The sequence below is a fragment of the Ambystoma mexicanum genome, chromosome 9 (genome assembly GCF_040938575.1).
Source record: "Ambystoma mexicanum isolate Mex_15411 chromosome 9, UKY_AmexF1_1, whole genome shotgun sequence".
In the NCBI taxonomy this organism is placed as follows: Eukaryota; Metazoa; Chordata; class Amphibia; order Caudata; family Ambystomatidae; genus Ambystoma; species Ambystoma mexicanum.
This window is the reverse complement of record NC_090931.1, coordinates 658736783-658757479: the sequence shown is the minus strand read 5'-3', so window position 1 is coordinate 658757479 and position 20697 is coordinate 658736783. Positions and strand designations below refer to the sequence as shown.

The 20697-nt window shown below is 46.2% G+C and overlaps 1 protein-coding gene across 1 annotated transcript in view; it reads right to left on the bottom strand.

Moving 5' to 3' along the window:
• The window catches only part of AOX1 (aldehyde oxidase 1), a 738465-nt gene that overhangs the window by 450819 nt on the left and 266949 nt on the right, over positions 1-20697 (bottom strand). Inside the window, exons 15-16 of the mRNA XM_069615435.1 lie at positions 16671-16833; positions 6469-6558 (exon numbers count right to left, since the gene is read on the bottom strand). Coding sequence (XP_069471536.1) covers positions 6469-6558; positions 16671-16833 — 253 coding nt within the window. The remainder of the gene's footprint in view (positions 1-6468; positions 6559-16670; positions 16834-20697) is intronic.

Below are 20697 nucleotides of genomic sequence, written 5' to 3'. Positions count from 1 at the left end.
AGCTGTAGCAGAATTAACTACCTGTTGTTGTAGAAGCAGAAACATGGTGCAAATTCCTGGGCATCATGATTTAATAGCAGTGCCTGGCAGAAGCTTACATCGTATGCACAAGGCCAAAATGCTGGCTTTGTCAATGCTTGTGTTTGAACAGGATCTCAGTGGCTTTGCCAATGCTGTTTTTAACAGGACTTCAGCGAAGGACACGTAGAGTGCTTATAAATCGGGTGCCTTAAGGGCTGCAGCAAATTAATTTTGTAATGTGAGCTCCGCAAAGCGCACTTTTAAAGCCCCAAAACGAAAACATTACAAAAATGTTTATATTGCAGCGTTATACAACTGATGACTGGCACATGGTGGTAGTTGCTGGTACTTTCTTTACACATTGTACTAATGATTATTCTGGTGCAGCTTCAATGTTACAAGCAGTTAACTCTCTCTCCTTCATGTGTGAAAACCATTTTAATACTGCTCTAAGCCTATGTTGCCCTTTCTCAGATCAGTCTCTCGCTTTCTCTTTACAGACCATCAGCAACACCTTACATGAACAAATCCAACCAGTCCAGGGCAATTGTGCAACTAAAAACATCAGACTTCAACCTCCACAGTGCACCTTCGGGGATTTGGATTTCCCATAGCCTGCGAAGGAGTTCATTGCAGTGACCATTCTCCAGAACGAGGTGAGCTAGCATGAGTCTTTTGTAGGGTTTGGTGCTCAGGGCACTCCAACTCTGTTTGTGTTCATCTGTAGTAAAGAAGGTACAAGCTGCTGTAAAATACACCATCACACTTGCACACGTAAGAATAGTGTACCACCATTAATATGTAAAACCGAATGCTTTTTTCATATTTCGGTGGGTTTTTTGGACAGTAAATTGCACATTTTGTAGGCCATTTTTCCAAAATTTTCGCGGGGGGAGAACCCCCCCGCACCCCCCTTGGGGGGGGTGGGCTCGCGGGCTCGCGCGCTGCGCGCGCTCGCGACTATATTCGCCCTGGGAAATTTACGCCCCACCAGCTTTCAAACTCACCAGCCGCCACTGTGTCTGGCCTCTACTGCTGTGTTTCCAACCTCACTTTACTGCTGCACAAACGCAGCTCTGTCAAACCCACAACAAAACCCGAACGTTCACGTCCATCATGAGGCGAGTCAGATGCCTCCATCGCTGCCTGCCCCTGCACTGCTGCTGTTTATCTCAGCTCCTGCCCCCCCCCATGCTCAACCAATCTACACTGTAGGGGCAACCCCTCACCGTCACCTAAACCCCCACATTGACATTCACATTAAGCCTGAGGGCATGCAGAAACAATTAACATATGCAGGGCTTTCTTAGGAATAACTAAAAGGGCCCACTGGGAGTATATAGCAGAATCTAGTCACCTCTTGAAGCTCGCAACATGGGAACACTTCAATCAGGAACAGAAGTCAGACAGTATGATGTTCTCTGCTCGCCCAGACATAGAGCTCTGTTTCTCAGGCAGCATGGCCACGGAGCATACCCTCAGGTTCGATGATAAGATCACAGAGACCACCAAGCTGCATCTCTCGGCCAGGTGCCAAGCGGAAGTGGGTCAATCAATTTTATTATTTAGCGATAACTTTTTCGAGTAGTCTAAATTGGGCTTCATTTGAACAATCAAGGTTTAAAACTGCAGGTGAATGCTGCACAACTTATATGGGTGCTCTGACACTGGATCCCATGCCTTCCTATTACCATGCACAAATATTTGGCCTGTCACAGGCTGGTCAAACATATTCAATGCATTTTATTTAGGCTATTTGACAGACTCCATCAATGTCAGATCTCTTGGTTGTAGGTATGACTGTCGAATAATAGCAATAACAACCTTGCCCACTGTGGTAAGCCAGAAGAAGTAGACGGACCAATTGGTGGCATTTATGCAAGTTTGTTTATTCAAATAATACATTAAAGTCCTATCTGTCCCTGGTAAGAAGGTGTTTTCGCTACCTAACACAAAACTAACTGGGTGTGCTCATCGTCAGTGAGGTTGTCCAAATCAACAGTCTGGCCTCCGTACAAAACTATCCTGTTCTGTCTCTACCACTAATCAAGAAAACTCAAAGAAAAGAGGGGTCCAGGAGAATGACTCTGTTCTCCTGGACAGGCGTCTATAGCCCTAACAGTTCATCTTGGGTTTGCTTCTGGTAATGTGATCTATGAGTTGTTTTAATTCTTCAAGGGGGCTTTTACCCATCCTGGGCTTCCTCTTGTTTTCTAAACAAAGGTTCCCTGGAGCCACTTTCCTCAGAGGGTCAAATCAATTCCATCTGCAGTGCGGCATGGCTGAAACTGAAAAGGCTTAGGAAAATACTGCTGTTTATTCCAGTTAACTTTCATGCGCCGGTCATTGCAGCCACTATTAATGGCACTTTGGATTACTGCAATGCCACTCTCTTACCCCAACTGGTCATTCTTATCAATCGGTTACAGATATTGCAGAACTCAGCTGTTCGTCTTCTCAAAGGTATCCCTTATGGCCATTATGTCTCAGCAGCTCGACGAGGCCTTCTTTGGCTCCCGGTTACAGCTCAAATTAAATATAAGTCACTTTGTATGATCCATCTGGCCCACCACAGGAAAGGCTGCCTATCCCTTTAGGAAAGAATTCGGTGGAACGTTGCTGTGGCCGTGCCTTTTCGGTGGCTGGGCCTAAACTCTGGAAATCTCTTCAGCTGTCGTTGCAAAGTATGCTACATTTTGAGCTGTTTAAAGTGTGTTTGACGACCCATTTGTTTTTGTGAAATCTTTGCTAAATCTTCGTCCGCTCACTTGCATTTGCAGCGCCTTGATGCCATTGGCGATTGTTGCGCTATACTGTGAATTGATGATAATGATGTTGTTCCACAAATAGTGATTTCCTTTCTGCTTCCTCTTTGAATCTTGCAGTGTCTTTTTATAAATCTCTATACTTTTCTGGAAGTAAGTCGGGTAGCTTCTGTGGTGTTCCTTACTAGGTTTATGTATTCCGCTTTAATAGGATGAGTTTGACAGGTCCCTTGGCAGTCTATACTCTCTTTCCAATACTTGCATGTACTGGACGAGTATGATTAGTCTCTTGGTAATCTTCACTCTCTTTCTAACAGCTGCTTGTACTGGGACGAGTATGATCAGTCCCTTGGTAATATTCACCCTCTTTCTAATAGCTGCTTGTACTGGGACGAGTATGATTAGTCCCTTGGTAATCTTCACTCTCTTTCTAAAAGCTGCTTGTACTGGGATGAGTATGATCAGTCCCTTGGTAATCTTCACCCTCTTTCTAATAGCTGCTTGTACTGGGACGAGTATGATTAGTCCCTTGGCAATCTTCACTCTCTTTCTAATAGCTGCTTGTACTGGGACGAGTATGATTAGTCCCTTGGTAATATTTGCTCTTTTTTCAATCAGTCCCCAACCCGGATCTCCCGCTGTTCCTGTTACCTCTTTTGAATCAGAGCCTCATGACGAAAATGTCCATTTGTATGCAGCGCACTGTATAACGAGAGTGCGCCCTTTAATTCATCAAATGATGCCATTTCATTGTCTAGCAGTTCATTCAGAGAGAATGTCACGTACTGCCGCTCCCGCAGCCAATGTCTTAAGTTAGTTTTCCTTTAATCCTCTAATGGACACCTATATAAACCTTAACATCTCGAATCCAGCTTGCCCATCGTGGTCCTAAATTGCTGATGCCATTTAAATCAAATGCTGTGGGTAGTTGTAGTGATAGCGACTCACCATGTGCCCCCTGGAATATGCCCGACGTTGTGCTGAGACTGTCGCTGGTATGTCTTGATCCGATGTTGTGTTTGATCCTGATTACTATTTCCATCTGATTTGTCGTCTTGGTGTTCATTTTTATGGCTCCCTTGTTCTTCGGGGGCCACCCATGGGACCCTCCTTCCACCTCCCTTGAATGTAGTGGGGTTGTTCTTGTCCACTATGTTGGCACGTGGAACTCTGTGCCCGTTGATTTCTGGGGGCGTATTCACATACCTGACCTCATATTAGGGTCCGACAGCCACTGCAGTGCCACCTTGGTGTCCAACACAGTCCGTGTCTGGACCTTCGCACCTCCCCAGCTCCCCACTTGACCAAGGGCTCACTAGCCGGGCAGAAGGCTCCTCCCTAGAGTGAGGCTCACCAACCAGGCACTCTGTGTGAATGCACCACGCCTGGCCGCCTCCATGCAATTCCACAGGATCCTGCACCGCCCGTCTGCACAGCGTGTGACAGGAGCTGCACACTGTGGGTCTTCTCCCCTCGTCACCAGGGACTGTATCCAACCCTGTGCGTTTATTCACCGTGGATGTCCCCATCCTCTTCGTCACTTCCCTCCTACAACGCCCCAAACTCGGCCGCGCCTCCATTTTCCTTACACTTTGCGCTGGTTTTCTGCCCCCCTAACCAGCGCCATCCTCTAAATTGACCATGCCCCTCAGATTGCATATATACAGAGGTTCAGTAGTAGGGGTTCACGGTTAGCGACTGCAATATCGTCACCTGTACTTGTAACAAAACACCAAATATGAATTTTAGAGAGAATGCCAGTTTACCTAGACTCAATCACATTCTTGTTTTTGTGTTTATTAATCAATCAATTAGTCTTTATTTCGACACGGAAACTCATAAAAGCAACATGAGATAAATACAATACAACGTTGCGAACAGCAATAAAAAAAAACGTATGATAAAACTATGCAAAAAAGATGATCAGGGAAGGCTAGATTTCATATGCAGTATCCGTGCGCCCTCCCCGAATCATAGCATACCATCCCCCATGCAGAAACTAAAAACATACAAACAGAATTATGAATACAAATGGGATCCCAAATCGGTACCATGAAGGCAAAAGACATCAAAGCTCATCACACAACAGTGAAAACGCGTCACTGCCTGCTTGGTGAGCTTAGGTGCTCGCGACGCGCAGCGTACAGCTCACTCCAGATGCAAGACCTGAACACCTACGGTTTGGATGAATAATAACGTGGAAGTTATTGTCATGTATGTATACATTTCGTGATATCGGCCGTTGTGTATTCAACCTCACATACTTTTCGTTAAAGCAGCCATAAGAATTAAGGCTTGTATCGTCTAGGTAGGCACGGATGAAGATGTGTGGGGGCTCATTTCAACATGATGGTTGCCCGCAACCCCCCCCCGCTTAGACTGGACAGCAGTCTGAGGCACCCGTGGGGTGTATACATTCTAATGGAGATGCATACATACAGCCGGGCATTAAGAGCCGCCGATTATCACGAGACGGCCAGCCAGCAGGGAGCTGAAACACCAAATGCCCTCTCATAAGACCCGTCTTTGGGCCTCATCACAAGTTGGGTGCTATCCGCCCAATGCAATTAGCGTTACCGCAACTCGGTCCGGTGCAGTTTGTGCCAGATCCTGAGTTGTGGGCAGGTGGTTATTACCCATTCCCATTTGGTCTATTGAACACAATGGGTTCGGGGAGGTGCTATTAGTGTCACCGCAATTAGCACCGAAATGAGGTGAACATGTTTTACCTCCAGCAAAGAGCTGGAGGCACAACTCAAATTTTCCGTCCAATTCATGTTTGGGCGAACCCTTGAATGTGGCGGTAATAGCGTTACCACCGTATTTAAGGGCTACCGCCAAACTTGTGATGAGGCCCAATTTGTCACCATGTGGCTGATGTGAAGGAATGCTTGTTAAAAGGCAACGAGGTGATAACACTTCTGTATAGCCCAAGGTAAGTGACGGACGGAAGGCCTCCAGCAAACGCAGCTTGTAAGGCGAGTGCCGCAAACCGCACATTTAAGCCCCAAAACGTAAGTAATATACAAAGGAATACATTGCTGTGTTACAAAATTGCTGACTGGCAACAGGGGGGCAGTTGTTAGGAGGCCCCCCCTGAGGCTTGCGGCCTGAGGCCCCTTTCATTTGAAAAAGTTGAAAGGCCCTGACACCTGCCCTGCGTTTAGGTCAATAAAACCTGTCGACATTGCTGGAGACCAGGCAATTTAAGAATCGAGGGTAGGATACATTTTCTAAACCTGTGATAAATTGGACAAAAGAAAAAGAAATTAAGTAGATCATCAGCCATTGGCCCACATAGTGGGCAACTCTTATCTTGCTTAGTTTCAATCAGACTTGTGGGAGGTGCTGGGGGGGAGGGGGTCGGTAAGTGGTTCAAACTAAAAAGCACTGTACAAAAATACATTACTACAACATGAAGTATTACTGGAGGGAGTGATGGTGCCAGGTGAGGAGGAGGGTAGAGAGGGCTGCAGGAGCTCCCTCTTTGGCAAGAAAGTGAAGTTTAAGTCAAGCTTCTGCTTCTTCTTCAGCCACCTCCAACTATGTTCTGCAGTGCCACCACGCCACTGCTGTTCTGCCCTCTCCTTCACTTGGCATCCTTTGGCTTCCTTGGCCTGCATGAACCCAGGACGCCCATTCACTATACAAAATCCCAAAGCATGGCATGTTCCTTACTAACCTGATAGGCGTGCAGGCTCTGCAGGGTTTGCCTGTGCAGCTCCTCCAGGGCACTTGTGAAGTGTTCGGGCACCCCATGGTATGATGCAATCTGGAAGCAGGGGCGAACATTTTAGGGAGGAAATCAGAGAAGACAAGGTTAGCTCATCTTATTAGTGGGGGCTCTGCCCTTGCATTATTTGTGTTCATTGTATTCCTTATAAAGTGCTATATTAGAGCTACAGGAGGCTTCAGAGGCTTGAGACAGTTTGCCATCCAAGATCATCATTGCACTTCTATAGCGCAACAAATCACCAAAGGCATCAAGGCGCTAGCATGAGAAATGAGCGGACAAGGAATTGGACAGGATTATGCAAACAGATACGTTTTGAGACGGGCTTTACAAATCACATGCACACACCCTTCCCACTTAAAGTACAAATACTGCACTTAAATGAGCAGGCAAAGAGAACTGCCCCAACTAACAGCGGAACACAGGGATTTCCTTTACGGCTGATGAATGTTTGTTCCTCAGTTCAGGCATTTGCAAGTGGAGACTCCTGACCCCATCCCAGGAATTGGGGTTCTCGTTGCGGAGCAGGAAAGCTGGCCTAAGGGGGCGGTCAGTGCAGTGTTATGGGATACAGGTGGTCAAGGGTGGGATTTCAAATCTTAATCCCTATCCCACAACCGAGCCCTGCAACATGAAGTCGGATTATGCCGGCCATGGCTCACCCCCCTCCGGAAGTGCATTTCCCCAACTATACGTGAGGCATTTGGCAGTGTCCCGTAATCCTAGAGGGGGCATAAAAATCAGAACCCTCTTGCAAATGAAGAGGCAAAGAGATTGTGGGGCATCACCGGCACAGAGCCCGGTCTCATTGTAAGTATGCTGAGGAACCAGAGCCATGACCACAGGGAGCAGATCAAGATCCATGAATGGGAGGTTGAACTGCCGCCTGATTCTAAGATGGCTGCCGGAACGTTTGACGTCTCAAGAGAACAGGCGGTGGCAACAGGTGAATCCAGTTACTTACCTCGGCGTGTTGGGCCAAGAGAACGAGTAAGAGAGCCCCACCAACCCTGGGCCTTATTACACCTACCTCACCCAGAGGAGGTATATAAAAGGCTTTACTGTATCAGTGAGAAAGTAGCTGTCACCCGGAAGAGCAGGAGACTCCAGGGAGGAGAGAACAGGAGCAGAAGGACTTGGCTGGGCCAGACAGCCGGCCTTCCCAAGCTACACTGGCTGGTTTTCCTGCAGAAGCTTAGGATCCCAGGAGAACACAGGGCCGTGAGAGAGCTTAGGGGCCTGGAAGACCCGATGGGTCAAAGATAGCTTAGAGGCCTGAAAAAGCAGCAAGGCCTTGGAGAGATAAGAGGCTTGGAGCAGTACTGAGACTCGTGAGACCACTGGAAGTGAGCTGGGCCCCATGCGCCTGGAAGTTGATAATGACGTAGGCTGGGCTCTGTATCTGAGGCTGTATTTTGAGGATTGCAAAGAAGCCTTCTGGTCGCTATAGTCCTGTGACTGTGTGTGTGAGGCTCATCAAGACGCTTGTATGGTGCCATACCCCGGAACAGGGAAATGAAAGTAGAGTTTGACAGGGAGGGACAGTAAAACCCTGAATCACTACGCTTTATCCCTTCCCTGGACGACATGTTGCTAAGACTGTTCCAAAGCCAGAATACCCCTCCCATTTGCAGGCAGCCCCCATAATGCCTATTGATGTTAATCCCATTACCCATCCTGACAAGAATAAAGCCATTGAAAATACATCAGGCGGGGCGTGTGTTCTGTCGGAATATCACACGTATGTGGCACATGCGTATCGATGAGCTAGCAGGCCGTTGCCTATGAATCCAGCACGTTTTGCGACAGATGAAGCAGTCAGTTTTGGGCAGATGTAGCGCATTTCCTGCTTAAAAAAAAGCACAACTCGCGCATGCGCAAACTATGCATGAAGCATGAAAGGAAGAGATTTGGTGATGCTCATGCGCGCGTTAATTCGCAGACGGTGCCATCTGGTCGCAAGCTGCACGTTTGCAAATGTGGGCAATTGGTGGGCTCTGAAGGTGTTCCACCATTCCCCCAGCAGCCCTACAGCCACTAGCGAAGTATACAGTAGTAACTGAAAACAGTATAATGCCCTCCTAGCACTACTGTTGCTAGCGTTTCAAATTGTGGGGGTGCATCGGAGGACCCGCACCTCCACTGGTGTCTCAAACACCAGATCTGGGTTTTAAAAGCAGAGAGAAGTTTGCAATATGTTAGCAGTGGCAGGACAGCTGAAAAAAAGAGGTCATCCGGGAACATGGCAGTTGCAGAGGGCCTATGTTAAGATAGACTCAAAACTATGGTTGTGAATACATGTTCATTTGTTGCAACATGGGGAAAGACATTGATGTTGTCAGTTAGTAAAAACCGTTTACAAACTAAGCTAGATTGCTAAGTGCAAGCGAGTGCCATAATCAAAAAATATAATCGAGACCATTCAACAATTCCTATGTTAAAAGTTCTTCTACCGCGCACTGTTGCCACCTGTGTAGTATCTTGGCGCTCTGGCGAATCTGCAATGCAAGGAGGGTGGCGGGGTATGTAAGTAGTGATGTGCAGGAAAAACGGTTCCATGTAATAATGTCCCCGCAAAAATGTCGCCGTTTTTTGCTGAGACATTATTACATTGAACATGCAGGGGACAACCCTGCAACCCCCTGATTTTATTATTTTTTTACAAGGGGAGCAGGGTACATCTCCCAACCCGTCCTCATACATAATGTCACCATATATAATGTTGCCAATGGGTTTTCCCGGCGACATTATGTATGGGGACATCATTACCTGATACCAGAAAACCGGAGCAAGAGAGCTGTGATGTGCTGTTGGCAACTTCAATTCGGAGAAACCGGTCACTGAGCGTAGGTATGTTTTTTGGTTGGTAGTCGCCATTTGGTTTTGGGTGAGATTATGTCTGGGTTGTTTTGTTGTCATGGTGTTGTGGAGTGCGGCCAGTGTGTGGTGCTGCAGCAATATGGTTGTGTTTAGTTCAGAGTTTGAGAAGGTGTATGCAGAAGGGAGAGTTTTCAGTACCGTTAGTTAGTGGCAATACATTTCCTAACCCTGATGTCCTCACTAAGTGCGACCCATATTCCGTCCCCTGTCTTCTCCCTTGCCCCCCCCCCCCCACCCCCACGGGGGAGACACACTACCTACTCTTATTCATATGCAGGGGTTGTGGCAATCCCTGCTGTCTCTTGGGTGCAGCAAGGGGCGTAAGGTTCCGTTGTACTATTAGACTGGAGGCTGAGGTGGTTAACCTGCTGATGCATGCCAAGTGTGAGAGTGGCTGATTTATACAAATATTGTGTTTGCTGCTAGTATTTTCATTGATTTCAAATTATCCACAACCATATATTCTGGTTGCATTAGTAGTGTGACTTAATTAACATATTTATGCCAACTGTATGGCCATCAGTTTCACCCTGTGTTCTTCTTCAAGGCAGATAACTCAAATCAATTCTAGTCAGATTCAAATACAAAAAATGCTGCCAATTTAGACTTGGACAGCAGGTTCTCATATGTAACAGCTGCTCGAGAATTATCCTCTTCCTCATCAGTCAACTTGCCATATTTTCCTTTGTGCAAAGTACTCCATAAGTAGTGGCAAAGTTCCAGAACGTATAAAACGGGGTTCCGTTCCCCAAGCGCGTTGATTAGCGCTTCTATTTTATACTTGATTACCTCTCCCTATACAGCAGGGGACTGCAATCTGCAGATCTCCAGATGTTTTGGACTAGGACCCTCATGATCCCTCTCCATTGACTAAGCTGGGAAGGGCTCATGGGGGTTTTAGTCCATAAGATCGGGAGATCTAAAGATTGCAGACCCATGTTATACAGGAATCCCAGCATACTTCTGGGTCTCCCAAAAACCTTTACTGATGGGTACAGCAGTAACACAACCTCCTTTTGCCTGCTTCTTCATCTTGTGCAATTCGTCCTATATTGCAAGCCCATGCATATAGAAGACATATTAAAGCATTGATAGACTCCTGATGTTGACACAGTCAACGTCGTAATGCAGGGGCACAGGCTGATCGCAGCCCAGATGAAAAACATTCAAAATAATCAAGCATTTGTAAACACGAGGCCTCCAAAGAAGAATATGAGACGAAACGTAGTGTTCGTTTCAAAAGTCATTGTAACAACCAGAAGCAAATTAACATCTTTATTGTAAGATGAATAATACTGAGCCACTCATAAATGATATTTGAAGGAGACATCTAAAAATTGAAATCAACAATGCTCCTAGCAGGAATGTTCTAAGATAGCTTGAACTGAATCCTAACTAATTCTTTGACAAATTTGCATTACCATATCATGTTGTAATTAGGGTTATATTATAGGGCACAGCTATATCAAGATGAAGCTATTATAAGACATCTGCAGATGTACAAATCAAGGAATATGATCATTGATTTGCCTTGAAAAAGCCCATGAGGGCGAAACACATGTTGGCACCATTTCTGTAATCACTTGTTTCTTAAAGCACCAAGTTTGTAATAATTTGTTTAAATAGGCACCTATTTCATATTTATTTGTTTTTCATTAGAAATGTTTAGAACTACATGAAACAATCTGTTTTGACTACAAATCTATTTTATTTGAGATTTCTTCTTCACTGTGGTAGTTATGGTTTTCACTAAGCGCGACTGGATTCTACATACAACTGATGTGCATAACACAGTACATTATTTTAAATTCAGGAATTGTCGCGAGGGAAGATACTTTCTAGCCCCACAACACTATGCGGTGTACATATTTTGATAAATTGTTTTATATTTCTTTCTTTCCCCCTCTGTGGTCAAAGTGTATCAAAAGAAGTAGCGGAACTATGTTCCCTACTGGCCTGCCCCGCTCCCCACAAACCCAATCGCTGCTCCGCCTCCCATGCACAACGCAAACCCCCAAACACATGCGCCTGCTGTTTTAAGGGAACGTTAAATGCAGTTTACTGAAATACAAGTTTCACCTTCTTCCAAAATTTTTTATTTTAAAACAAAACCATTCGGATTCTTTTTAAAATAAAAGTATAGGAACAGTAAAACTTAATTAAAAAAAAGTTGAGGAGCACTGCTTCCAAAGGGTCCCGCCCACTACTGTTCCCCTTACTCTAACCTGACCTGAGACTGCACTATCTGCTCCTCTGTGTTTTCTCTCGCGGTTGTTTGTAGGTCACTTGCTGCCTAATTGCCCCCCCTCCCCCTCCCCTGTTGTTAGCTCCCTGCTCCCTTGTATTGATTCCCTCGCGACCTAGAGCTCGCGTTGTTTACTTCCCCTATGACATTTAAAGTCCTCTCTTGCTTCCCAAAGCTACATTTGTGTCCAATAAAAACCCTGATGATAATACTACTTTTAATCCATGCTACCTGATTTAAGATGCCTTTCAGTTCCTAAATGTGTGCATGAGAGACGACCCAATAGTCTTCAACATTTAATTAGGATTACATCACTTGGATGCTGGAACAACCTGCTCCATACTCAGCAATAAGGAAAAATGCATTTTTATTTAAAAGTACACCAAACTTAAATCTATCTTTCAGTTTCACTTGATGCAGCGCTCCACAGCGCCATCATGTGGTCCTTTGTGGCCATGGGGAGCCACGCACAGGCCATGATTATGTGTAGAGGGGCGGGCCCCGTGTTTAGAATGTTTACTTTGTTTGCGCCAGAGCTGGAAATGGACAAAATGTACTGGAAGAACTGCCTCTCCCCTCATTTTGGGGGCAGGGGTGTTGTTTGCCAATGGTGTGGACGGAACTGGGGCTGGATTGTCAGTGGTGTGGGTGGGCTTAAGGGGCAGAGCTAAGTTTCAAATGGTGTGCATCCCCTGAATATAGGATGCTGGTTGCTTTGCATAAAAATAAAGTGCATTTTGGGAACATAAGAATGACCACCAATTTATTAAACATGTCTGTGCTAGTAATTCAAAGGTTCATTTCTTCTCAGCTTGCATTGCACTCTTGGTATGGTGCTCATTTCCTCTGTCAGAATAATCACCCTGACAGTGACATGTGTCCAAAGCATGAGACATATTTACAGCTTTGGTCAGTTTCATTGTTTGATCTTGGGCTGTTGAGCAAAGGACGACTTTCATATGCAGTCAGCTCCACGCATAGAAACACTGTGGGCCTCATTCCGAGGTTGGAGGTAGTCATGGTGCTATTAGCACCACGGCTACCCCCTTACCGCATACCGGGTCCGGGTTCCCTGAATGGGGACTTACCGGGTCATTCCAACCTTGGAGGACCCGGTATTTCCCCATTCAGGGATCCCATCCCCATTCCCATTCGAGCCCCCATAGGGCTCAATGGGAATGGGGAGGAGCTAACAGCTGTCCCGTTAATAACAGGCCCATTGTTAGCTCCCTGGTCCTTTAGCGGCTCCCACTAAGGGACCTCGTAATGCGGCGGTAAGGGGTTAATGGCACCGGCATCCTTACCAGCGCCGTTAACCCCTTACTGCCAACCTCGGAATGAGGTCCTGTGTCTGGCACTGTGGGCCTCATTCCGAGATTGGTGGCAGTCATGACGCTATTTGCGCCATGACTGCCACCAATAACGGGTGCGGCACTGGTGTAGTACAATGCGGATTTACCGGTGTAGTACGACCCCGGCGGGACCGGTAAGTCCCCATTGAACATGCCATTCCCCATTCCCATTTGAGCCCCCATAGGGCTCAATGGGAATGGGGAGGGCGCTAAGAACGGGTTCGCGACTTGCAAACCCATTATTAGCGCCCTGGTCCGTTAGCGGGACCCGTAAAGGACGTTTGGTTTCCTGAATGCTGGGCCTCGTGTCTACACGTAACAGCGCTCCACCAAGACAGTCTTTCTTGTTCTGGCCCAATTCCTCCCCTTGTTTGGGCTTGGTGTACTTTGCTTCCATGTGCTGTTTTACTAAACAAAATCATCAGACGGCATACGGAGCGTCAAAGGTCTAGCGCCACAGGGTGTAAGTTCGCAAGGCCCTCCAATTGACAACAACCATGGGCCTGTGAACTGTTAAGGCACCATGGCTGGGTGTGATATCCAGGGCAGTCAGTGTGTGTCCCGACACCAGATGAGTGTATGGAGTTGAGCTGGGCTGGCAGGTAAGTGCCGAACACTATTTGTGAATAATAAATAGGTGTGTGCATGCATGCACAAGTTGTGTCTGGCTGTGTGACCGCGAGTGCAGGCGCATGAATATGTATGGTGTGAATGTGTGAGAGAGAAATAATGTGCGGCATGGGAAGTTTATACATAACGGTAACACCTATTGTCCAAAGCACTGTGAACCTGTAAACACTATCATAAAACCCTGTATTATTACGACTAGTTGTCACCTTGAACAATCTTAAAACTAAAATATAACGTGATCTCTACACAAACTAATACAAATCACAAACGAGTGTTGTCTATAGCCACTGGGCTAGTTGCTTCAGCTTAATTCCAACTTTCTCATAATGCCAACTTTCTCATAAAGCATTCCTGATGACGTCCCATGCGGTGTGAACCCGAATTCTGAAGTACAGAAAATGCCTTCTCTGGCAGTCATGCTCAAGATGTTCAGGGCCCAGAGTTAATGGGGGTCATTCCGAGTTGGGCGGTAAGGGTTTATGGGCACCGGTAAGGATGCTGGTGCCGGTAAACCCTTACCGCCCTATTCCGAGGTCCCTTAGCGGGTCCCAGCAGGAACGGGTGGTCTCACCACCCGTTCTCTGCGGTTCCCATTAAGGGACCTTGGAGTTAATAAAGGTACCGCAATTTGCGGTACCGTTATTAGCGCCTTCCCCATTGAGCCCTATGGGGGCTCAAATGGGAATGGGGAATGGTTTACTGAATGGGGATGTACCGGGTCCTCCAGGGTTGGAATGACCCAGTAAGTCTCCATTCAGCCAGACCGGACCCGGTTTTGGAGGCAGCCATGGTGCTAGTAGCACCATGGCTGCCTCCAAACTCGGAATGACCCCCAATGTTAGAAATTGTAATGGTTAACAAGTGAGTTCATACGCCTGCAGTTGCGCAAAGTCTTTTGGTTTCTATAGCTCATAATGTAAAATCTGGCAAGTACTTCATATGGAATAATACAAGCAGTGATTGGCCCGGAAATATATGAGGTGGTCTAGTGCCACCACAAACAAATATTGTATTAATGGCAAACACGGATTGCTATTATTGAGGTTAACAAGGACGGGACAGGCAACATGAGGACAGGTCCTAGCCAGGTTGATGGCAGAGAAATCTTGGGCGATTGTTGTGTCCATTTTTTGTTTTGACTATTTGGTGGAGCCACCTATAAACTGAAACTATTACATTGGAGTACAGTTAGGAGGCAGTTGGGTTGTTTGGGGAGCATATAGCATGTGGGGGTTATTTGGTTATCTACACACTTTCTGTCATGCTGTAATATCAAGCTGTGTGATGTTTAGAGCCAGTCAGTATTAATTCTAAGCAGTCTTCTGCAAGTTAATGGCTCAATTGCAGCTGAAAATGTGCTACTGGTGTAATGAAAATGACTTAACCAAGTTTACCTTCAGCCACTTGATTTATAAGCACTATGGGCCTCATTCCGAGGTTGGCGGTAAGGGGTTAACGGCGCCGGTAAAGGTGCCGGAGCCGTCAACCCCTTACCGCCCCATTATGAATCTGCTTAGCGGGTCCCACTAGCAGACGAGGATGCTAACAACGGGCCCGTTACTAACGGGCCCGTTGTTAGCATCATCCCCATTCTAATTGAGCACTATGGGGGCTGAAATGGGAATGGGGATGTACTGGGTCTAGGTTCCTTGAATGAGGAATTACCGGGCCCTCCAAGGTCAGAATGGCCCGGTAATTCCTCACTCAAGGAACCCAGACCCGGTAAGGGGGTAGCCATGCCGCTAATAGCGGTATGGTTACCTCCTACCTCGTAATGGGCCCTATGTGTGTTCTTACATGTGTTCCTTGCACTGAAGTCCTATTACAAACAAGCACCGGCAAAGAAAAAGCTGTTCTTGTGTATAGACATTGGATAGTCACTTGCCAGGCCCTGACATCATATGCCAAGTTGCACACACTATTTGCAGGCTGTTGGCATTTTATGGCAAGGTAGTACCGTTATGACAGTACCTAGCAAATTCTTATCCCATGCCGTCACTAAAGGAATACTGACGGCTTTTCTATTGCTTGCTTGATTACTGTCTTTATGTTCCCATGGTTGCAGACAGACTTGCCACATCTGGCATGCACGTTTTCTTACAGTGGCATGGCATTTTGTACTGTATTGGTATTATGGGCATAACCTACATGACGAGTGTTCTTATGTGGGCATAATAGCCTACATGGTTACTCCTTCAAGGACACTATTAAGACTTACGTTACTATAATTGGTCCCTTTTGGTAATGGCACAAATGTGTGAAAAAGTACAGTGAACTAGAATGTTACAGAGAGGAAGTCCTCTGGCTTAGAAGTGTTTGCTTTAAAATTTCCATCACTCCCCCTTTGGTTATCCCTGTGTTCTTAAATGAGCACCTTTTCCCAAGAATTTCAGGAATCCTTAATATCCATCACAATGGACTACAGTGGATCCACAGCCAGATTCTGAGTGGGTGTGCCACCTATATGGCCATGTTTTCTTACAGTGGTATGGCGTTTCTTTATTTGCATTATGGGCAAATCCAACAGGAGTATGCTCTTACAAAGGTATACTGGCATATATAAGTATAACCAGCATGGTCATATTTTCTTATAGTATCTTTACCGGCATTATGGGCAAATCAAACATGAGTATCCTCTTATGTGGCAAAACTAGACTATATTGGTGCAGCCAGCATGGACACATGGGCACAGCCAGCATGGACACAATGGGCAGAGCCAATATCAATGCTTTTTATATACTGGCATATTGTGGGGAATTGTTTTTTTTTTAAACATTGGAAAATGGTCCTGTGCAATGTTGGTAACTTGCCATCTATTGGACCTTTTGCTGTATTACCCTGAAAATCAATTGAAAGATGTGTGGCTTTTACCCATTTTTGTTTTACAGAAAGTGTGCTTTGAATGACCATTTTAACCCATTAACCAACCCAAACACTCCTTGGTTGGTTTGGGCTCCACGCTAAGCTCGGTCACTAATGCCCATTCATGGGAAATATTTACGCCCTGCCGAAACAAACAAATCCCCAGCCTCAGTGTAAGTTACCTTCTGCTTCAGTTCATGTGCTACTTGTAAGAAGAATCGGAAGAGGAAGCTGATGGTGAGCGTCCTCCTGTACTCCACCATCCCACCGGGGGCAGAGCCGCAGAGCGACACTTCCTCCAGAACGCTTGAACAGGCTTCGTTCAGCATCTCCTGGCTCCAACGACTGGAAAGAGAAACCAAAGAGATGTGGGTTGCTTTGTTCATGTGTAAATTGAGAATGATCTGCTAGACTATGGTGATTTTCAGTAGAAAAACATAGGAGAGCAAGTGCCAATACGTGAGGGCTCTATTATCTGTTCTTCTTATTTTATACTGGGGTTGATCCCAATTCACAAACGTTCTTGGAAAATCTTTCTTGGAACGGCTCTATAATATTACTATTTTCAAATTTCAATCTTCCAATGTCATGCCTGTCTCCAGACAGATATTGGTCACTGGTGCCGCTGAGAGCCTCAAAACAAAGAATGCTGGTGCAGTATCTAAGGGCCACAGAATACACAACAAAATGGAAGTGGCCAATTTTCCACGGTCAACAATATTGTCTTTTTTGGGGCCACTTATAACTGTTGCAGGATTGGTAACCTAATGTGTGGACAGCCATCCAGCAGCTAAAGATTGACGTGCATCTCTACGTATGCTGCTGGCACAAACCTCATTCCCCTATCCGTCTTACCAAGACTCTTTCCTTGCCCTCACCACCACTCTTGACTCTGCCAAATCGTCCTACTGCATAGATCTCATATCCTCTCTCTGCTCGCACCGGTGCAATCTGTCACTCACCTTCCAAGACATTGCTCTCCCCCTAAAAACTTCTACAGAGCCAACCCACTCTACGCGGTATACTTTGCCTCTTACTTCTTTTACAAAATAACTAAAATATGTGACCCCAAATCCACCCTTCTGTCACTCCTACCCAATCAATCCTTTTCCCCAGCTGCCTCCTCACCCGCTCTTTCATCTCGATCTGACTTCATTCTCACCTCCTCCACTGGGCTCTTACCCATCTTCCGCTCAGCCAACCCATCCTGCACTCAGATTGATCCCTTCGCACTGCAAACAATCAAAGAACATTCAACTGTCACGTTCTCTTTCCTCTCGTTCCTCAATGGGTATCTTCCCAGCATGCTATAAAATAGTCACGGGCATACCTATCTTAAAAAAACCCACTGCTGCCCCACCACTCAAAAATCCTTGAGAGATTGGTCTTTAACCATTTCGTCAACTACCTTGAGGTTGACGCACTATGAGAAGCCTTCTAAATTAAACACTCTACCAGAACTGCACTCACCCATGTCTCCAACATTTAGACCACTGCTCACCACTCATCTCTCCACCATCCCCATTCTACTCATTCTTTGCCATCGTTGATACTGTGGACCATTCCTCTCTGTTCTAAAGTCTTTCCTCCTTTGGATTTGAAGACACTCTACTCAACCGTGTGACCTTTCTCTCAGTCTATCTACTCCTTCTCCATCTCCTTGAACTCAGACACCCGCCCACACTGCTTCCAGTGAACAACCCTCGGGAATCAGCCTTGTGACCACTCCTCACCCTCCACAGCTACCTGGGCAGATTCATCTCATCCTTTGGCTTTCATTACCCCCACTTTTGTCATGCGCCGACACAGGAAGCTGTGGCAGTGTTGGAAACACTTCTGATCTTCTTTCAGTTCCTTTGCACGGGTGGCGGTCTAGCTTTCTTCCAAGATGGCCGCCTGGTTATATAGGTGGGGCGGAGACTCGCTTCCTTGCATTGTATCCGTTCTTTGGTGATTACGCTCGCCAGCGCTCTGTTGGTTTTTCTGCAGATTTGTTTTCCGTGTTTGTTCCTATTCGTTACTGTTTACTTCTGTGTTTCTTATTGATCCCTCTCGTGCCTGTCGTCCTCGGCTGACACTCGTATTATCTCTCAAACCTTTTTTCCCTATACTCTTTCTGTCTTTTACAGTTTCGGGGCTATTTCTCTTTGTTTCCGACTATCCGGGGTTCGGGGCTTTTCTCCCTCAGATTCTGACTTCTGCGCTGAACTCCCGCATCTTGCGGTCCTTTCTATCAGTTCTTGTGGGCGGAGACAACCTCTTTCGTCCACCGTCCACTTGTATTCTTACCTGCTCTTCCTTTCGTTCGGTTGAGCTTCCATCTCTGACCTCTCCTCGTGCTCCCTGCGCTTTCATTTTTTTCTTTTGTATCTTCTTTCTGCTCTCTTGCTTCGCAACTACCACAGAACTGCCTTTCTGTACCATCCGACCTCCGGTGCATTCTCTTACCTGCACTACGGAAGGCGGTTCATCAGAGCATTTCCCTTTGGGACCTTCTGGCCTCCGGTGTATACATTTACCCGAACTACGGAAGGTGATCATTCTTTGGAACTATTTGTACCAGCAAGCCCCCGGAGTGGGGTTTTCCAAGCTCCAGACTTTCTGATTTATTGAACTCCTGTGGAAACATTATCGAACAGTCCACCCAACCTCAGACCAACCTTCCTTAAGGATTATACTATTCCGAAGACCCCAGAACCCTATATTGACTACAGAAACACCAGACCAAGTCCACTTCACATCCAGGTTTTTTTCCACCTTTGAGGCTTTTTCCCTGCATTTGGGGTGGGCTCCCCGGGGTCCCCGGACTTAGGTTCCACTTCTGGTAACGGTGGCCTCTGAGGGAGCTCGCCCTTACCTTCATCAAAAAAAGAAGGAAAAGAAACCAAAGGAACCCCGAAGATCCCGCAAGAAGAAAGAACCCGATGTTCTGGCCAGCTCTTTTGAAGAAACAGGTGAGGAGGAGGATCGGGAGGGACCCACAGGGCGTGACAACTTTGCTGAAGATGCTCAGATATTCTTCTCCTTCCCTTCTTCACCGCTGGCATCTCAGAATACTTCACCAACTGCCTCTCCCCCAGCTACCACTGGATGGCTCAATGCTGGTTGATGCTAAGTTCCTCCGAGAAGGAAATCATCATTCTCACAGCCTCCAATGCCAACTCTACCGCCCTATCCCTGATCACCATTGCTCCTGGCCTCCTCGCTCATCACTCATGGATCAAAACCGCAGGGTCCTCTTTCAGAGCGATCCTAAACTCAATAATTTCAGCATGGCCACTACAGTAAGGATCAACCGTCCAAACACCATGCTCCATCGGCGCCTCACTCACCACTCTGTAAAAACTCATAGCTCCACACTGATACTCAGTAAACTGGACTACTATTCTAGTTTACTCCTTGGACTTTCCATCCTCCTGTACTCTTTCTCCTCTCAACAAAGTACTCACTACACATAGCCTCTGAAACCTACAGAGATCCTGTCCCACCTGAACATACTGCCACCATCCCACTAGATCTCAGTGTTCCTCAACTCCCAGCAACTTCTCTGTTCCCCGCCCTATCCAGGCCATCTACCAATTCTTCTCCGTCTCAGCGATAGCCTCACTACACTGGAATGCTCCCCCCCCCTCCACCATAAGAGCAATTACATCTATAGAGCTGTTCTGTTCAAAAGCAGGCTGAAGATCTATTTGCTATCAAAGGTGATCCCCTCCTCATCTGCCAGCCTCATGCCCTTCCCAGAAATGTAACATTTGTAGATGCAACTATATAAATATTGGCCAAGGGACTCATTATTTATACATTTGTGGTTGTTCCCTAGTCGATTCCCCCTGTCTATGCTCCTTTTCATTACCCCCTCAGCAACTGGCTTGCTCTCAACCGTAATGCTATTGAAAACTTGTAAATGCACCCTCCACTATCTATATACTCTACTTTGTATGGCATGTCCTGTAGAAGTGTTCTACTAACAAAATACATATACATACATAATTACAGGAAGTAGAACTATAACAACAATGGAAGGAGGACTAAAACATAACAGAAACAGTGGTCCTTCTTCTATGTTGATAAATAGCTGGCAGCAGGTGCCTCATACTTGTCAACATTCTGTGACCAAAAAGATGTAGGATATTTAAGTTTCAAAAATAAGAATTCCCATAACAATTACATAATAGGAAGCACTCTAAAGTACACAACCCATCAAAC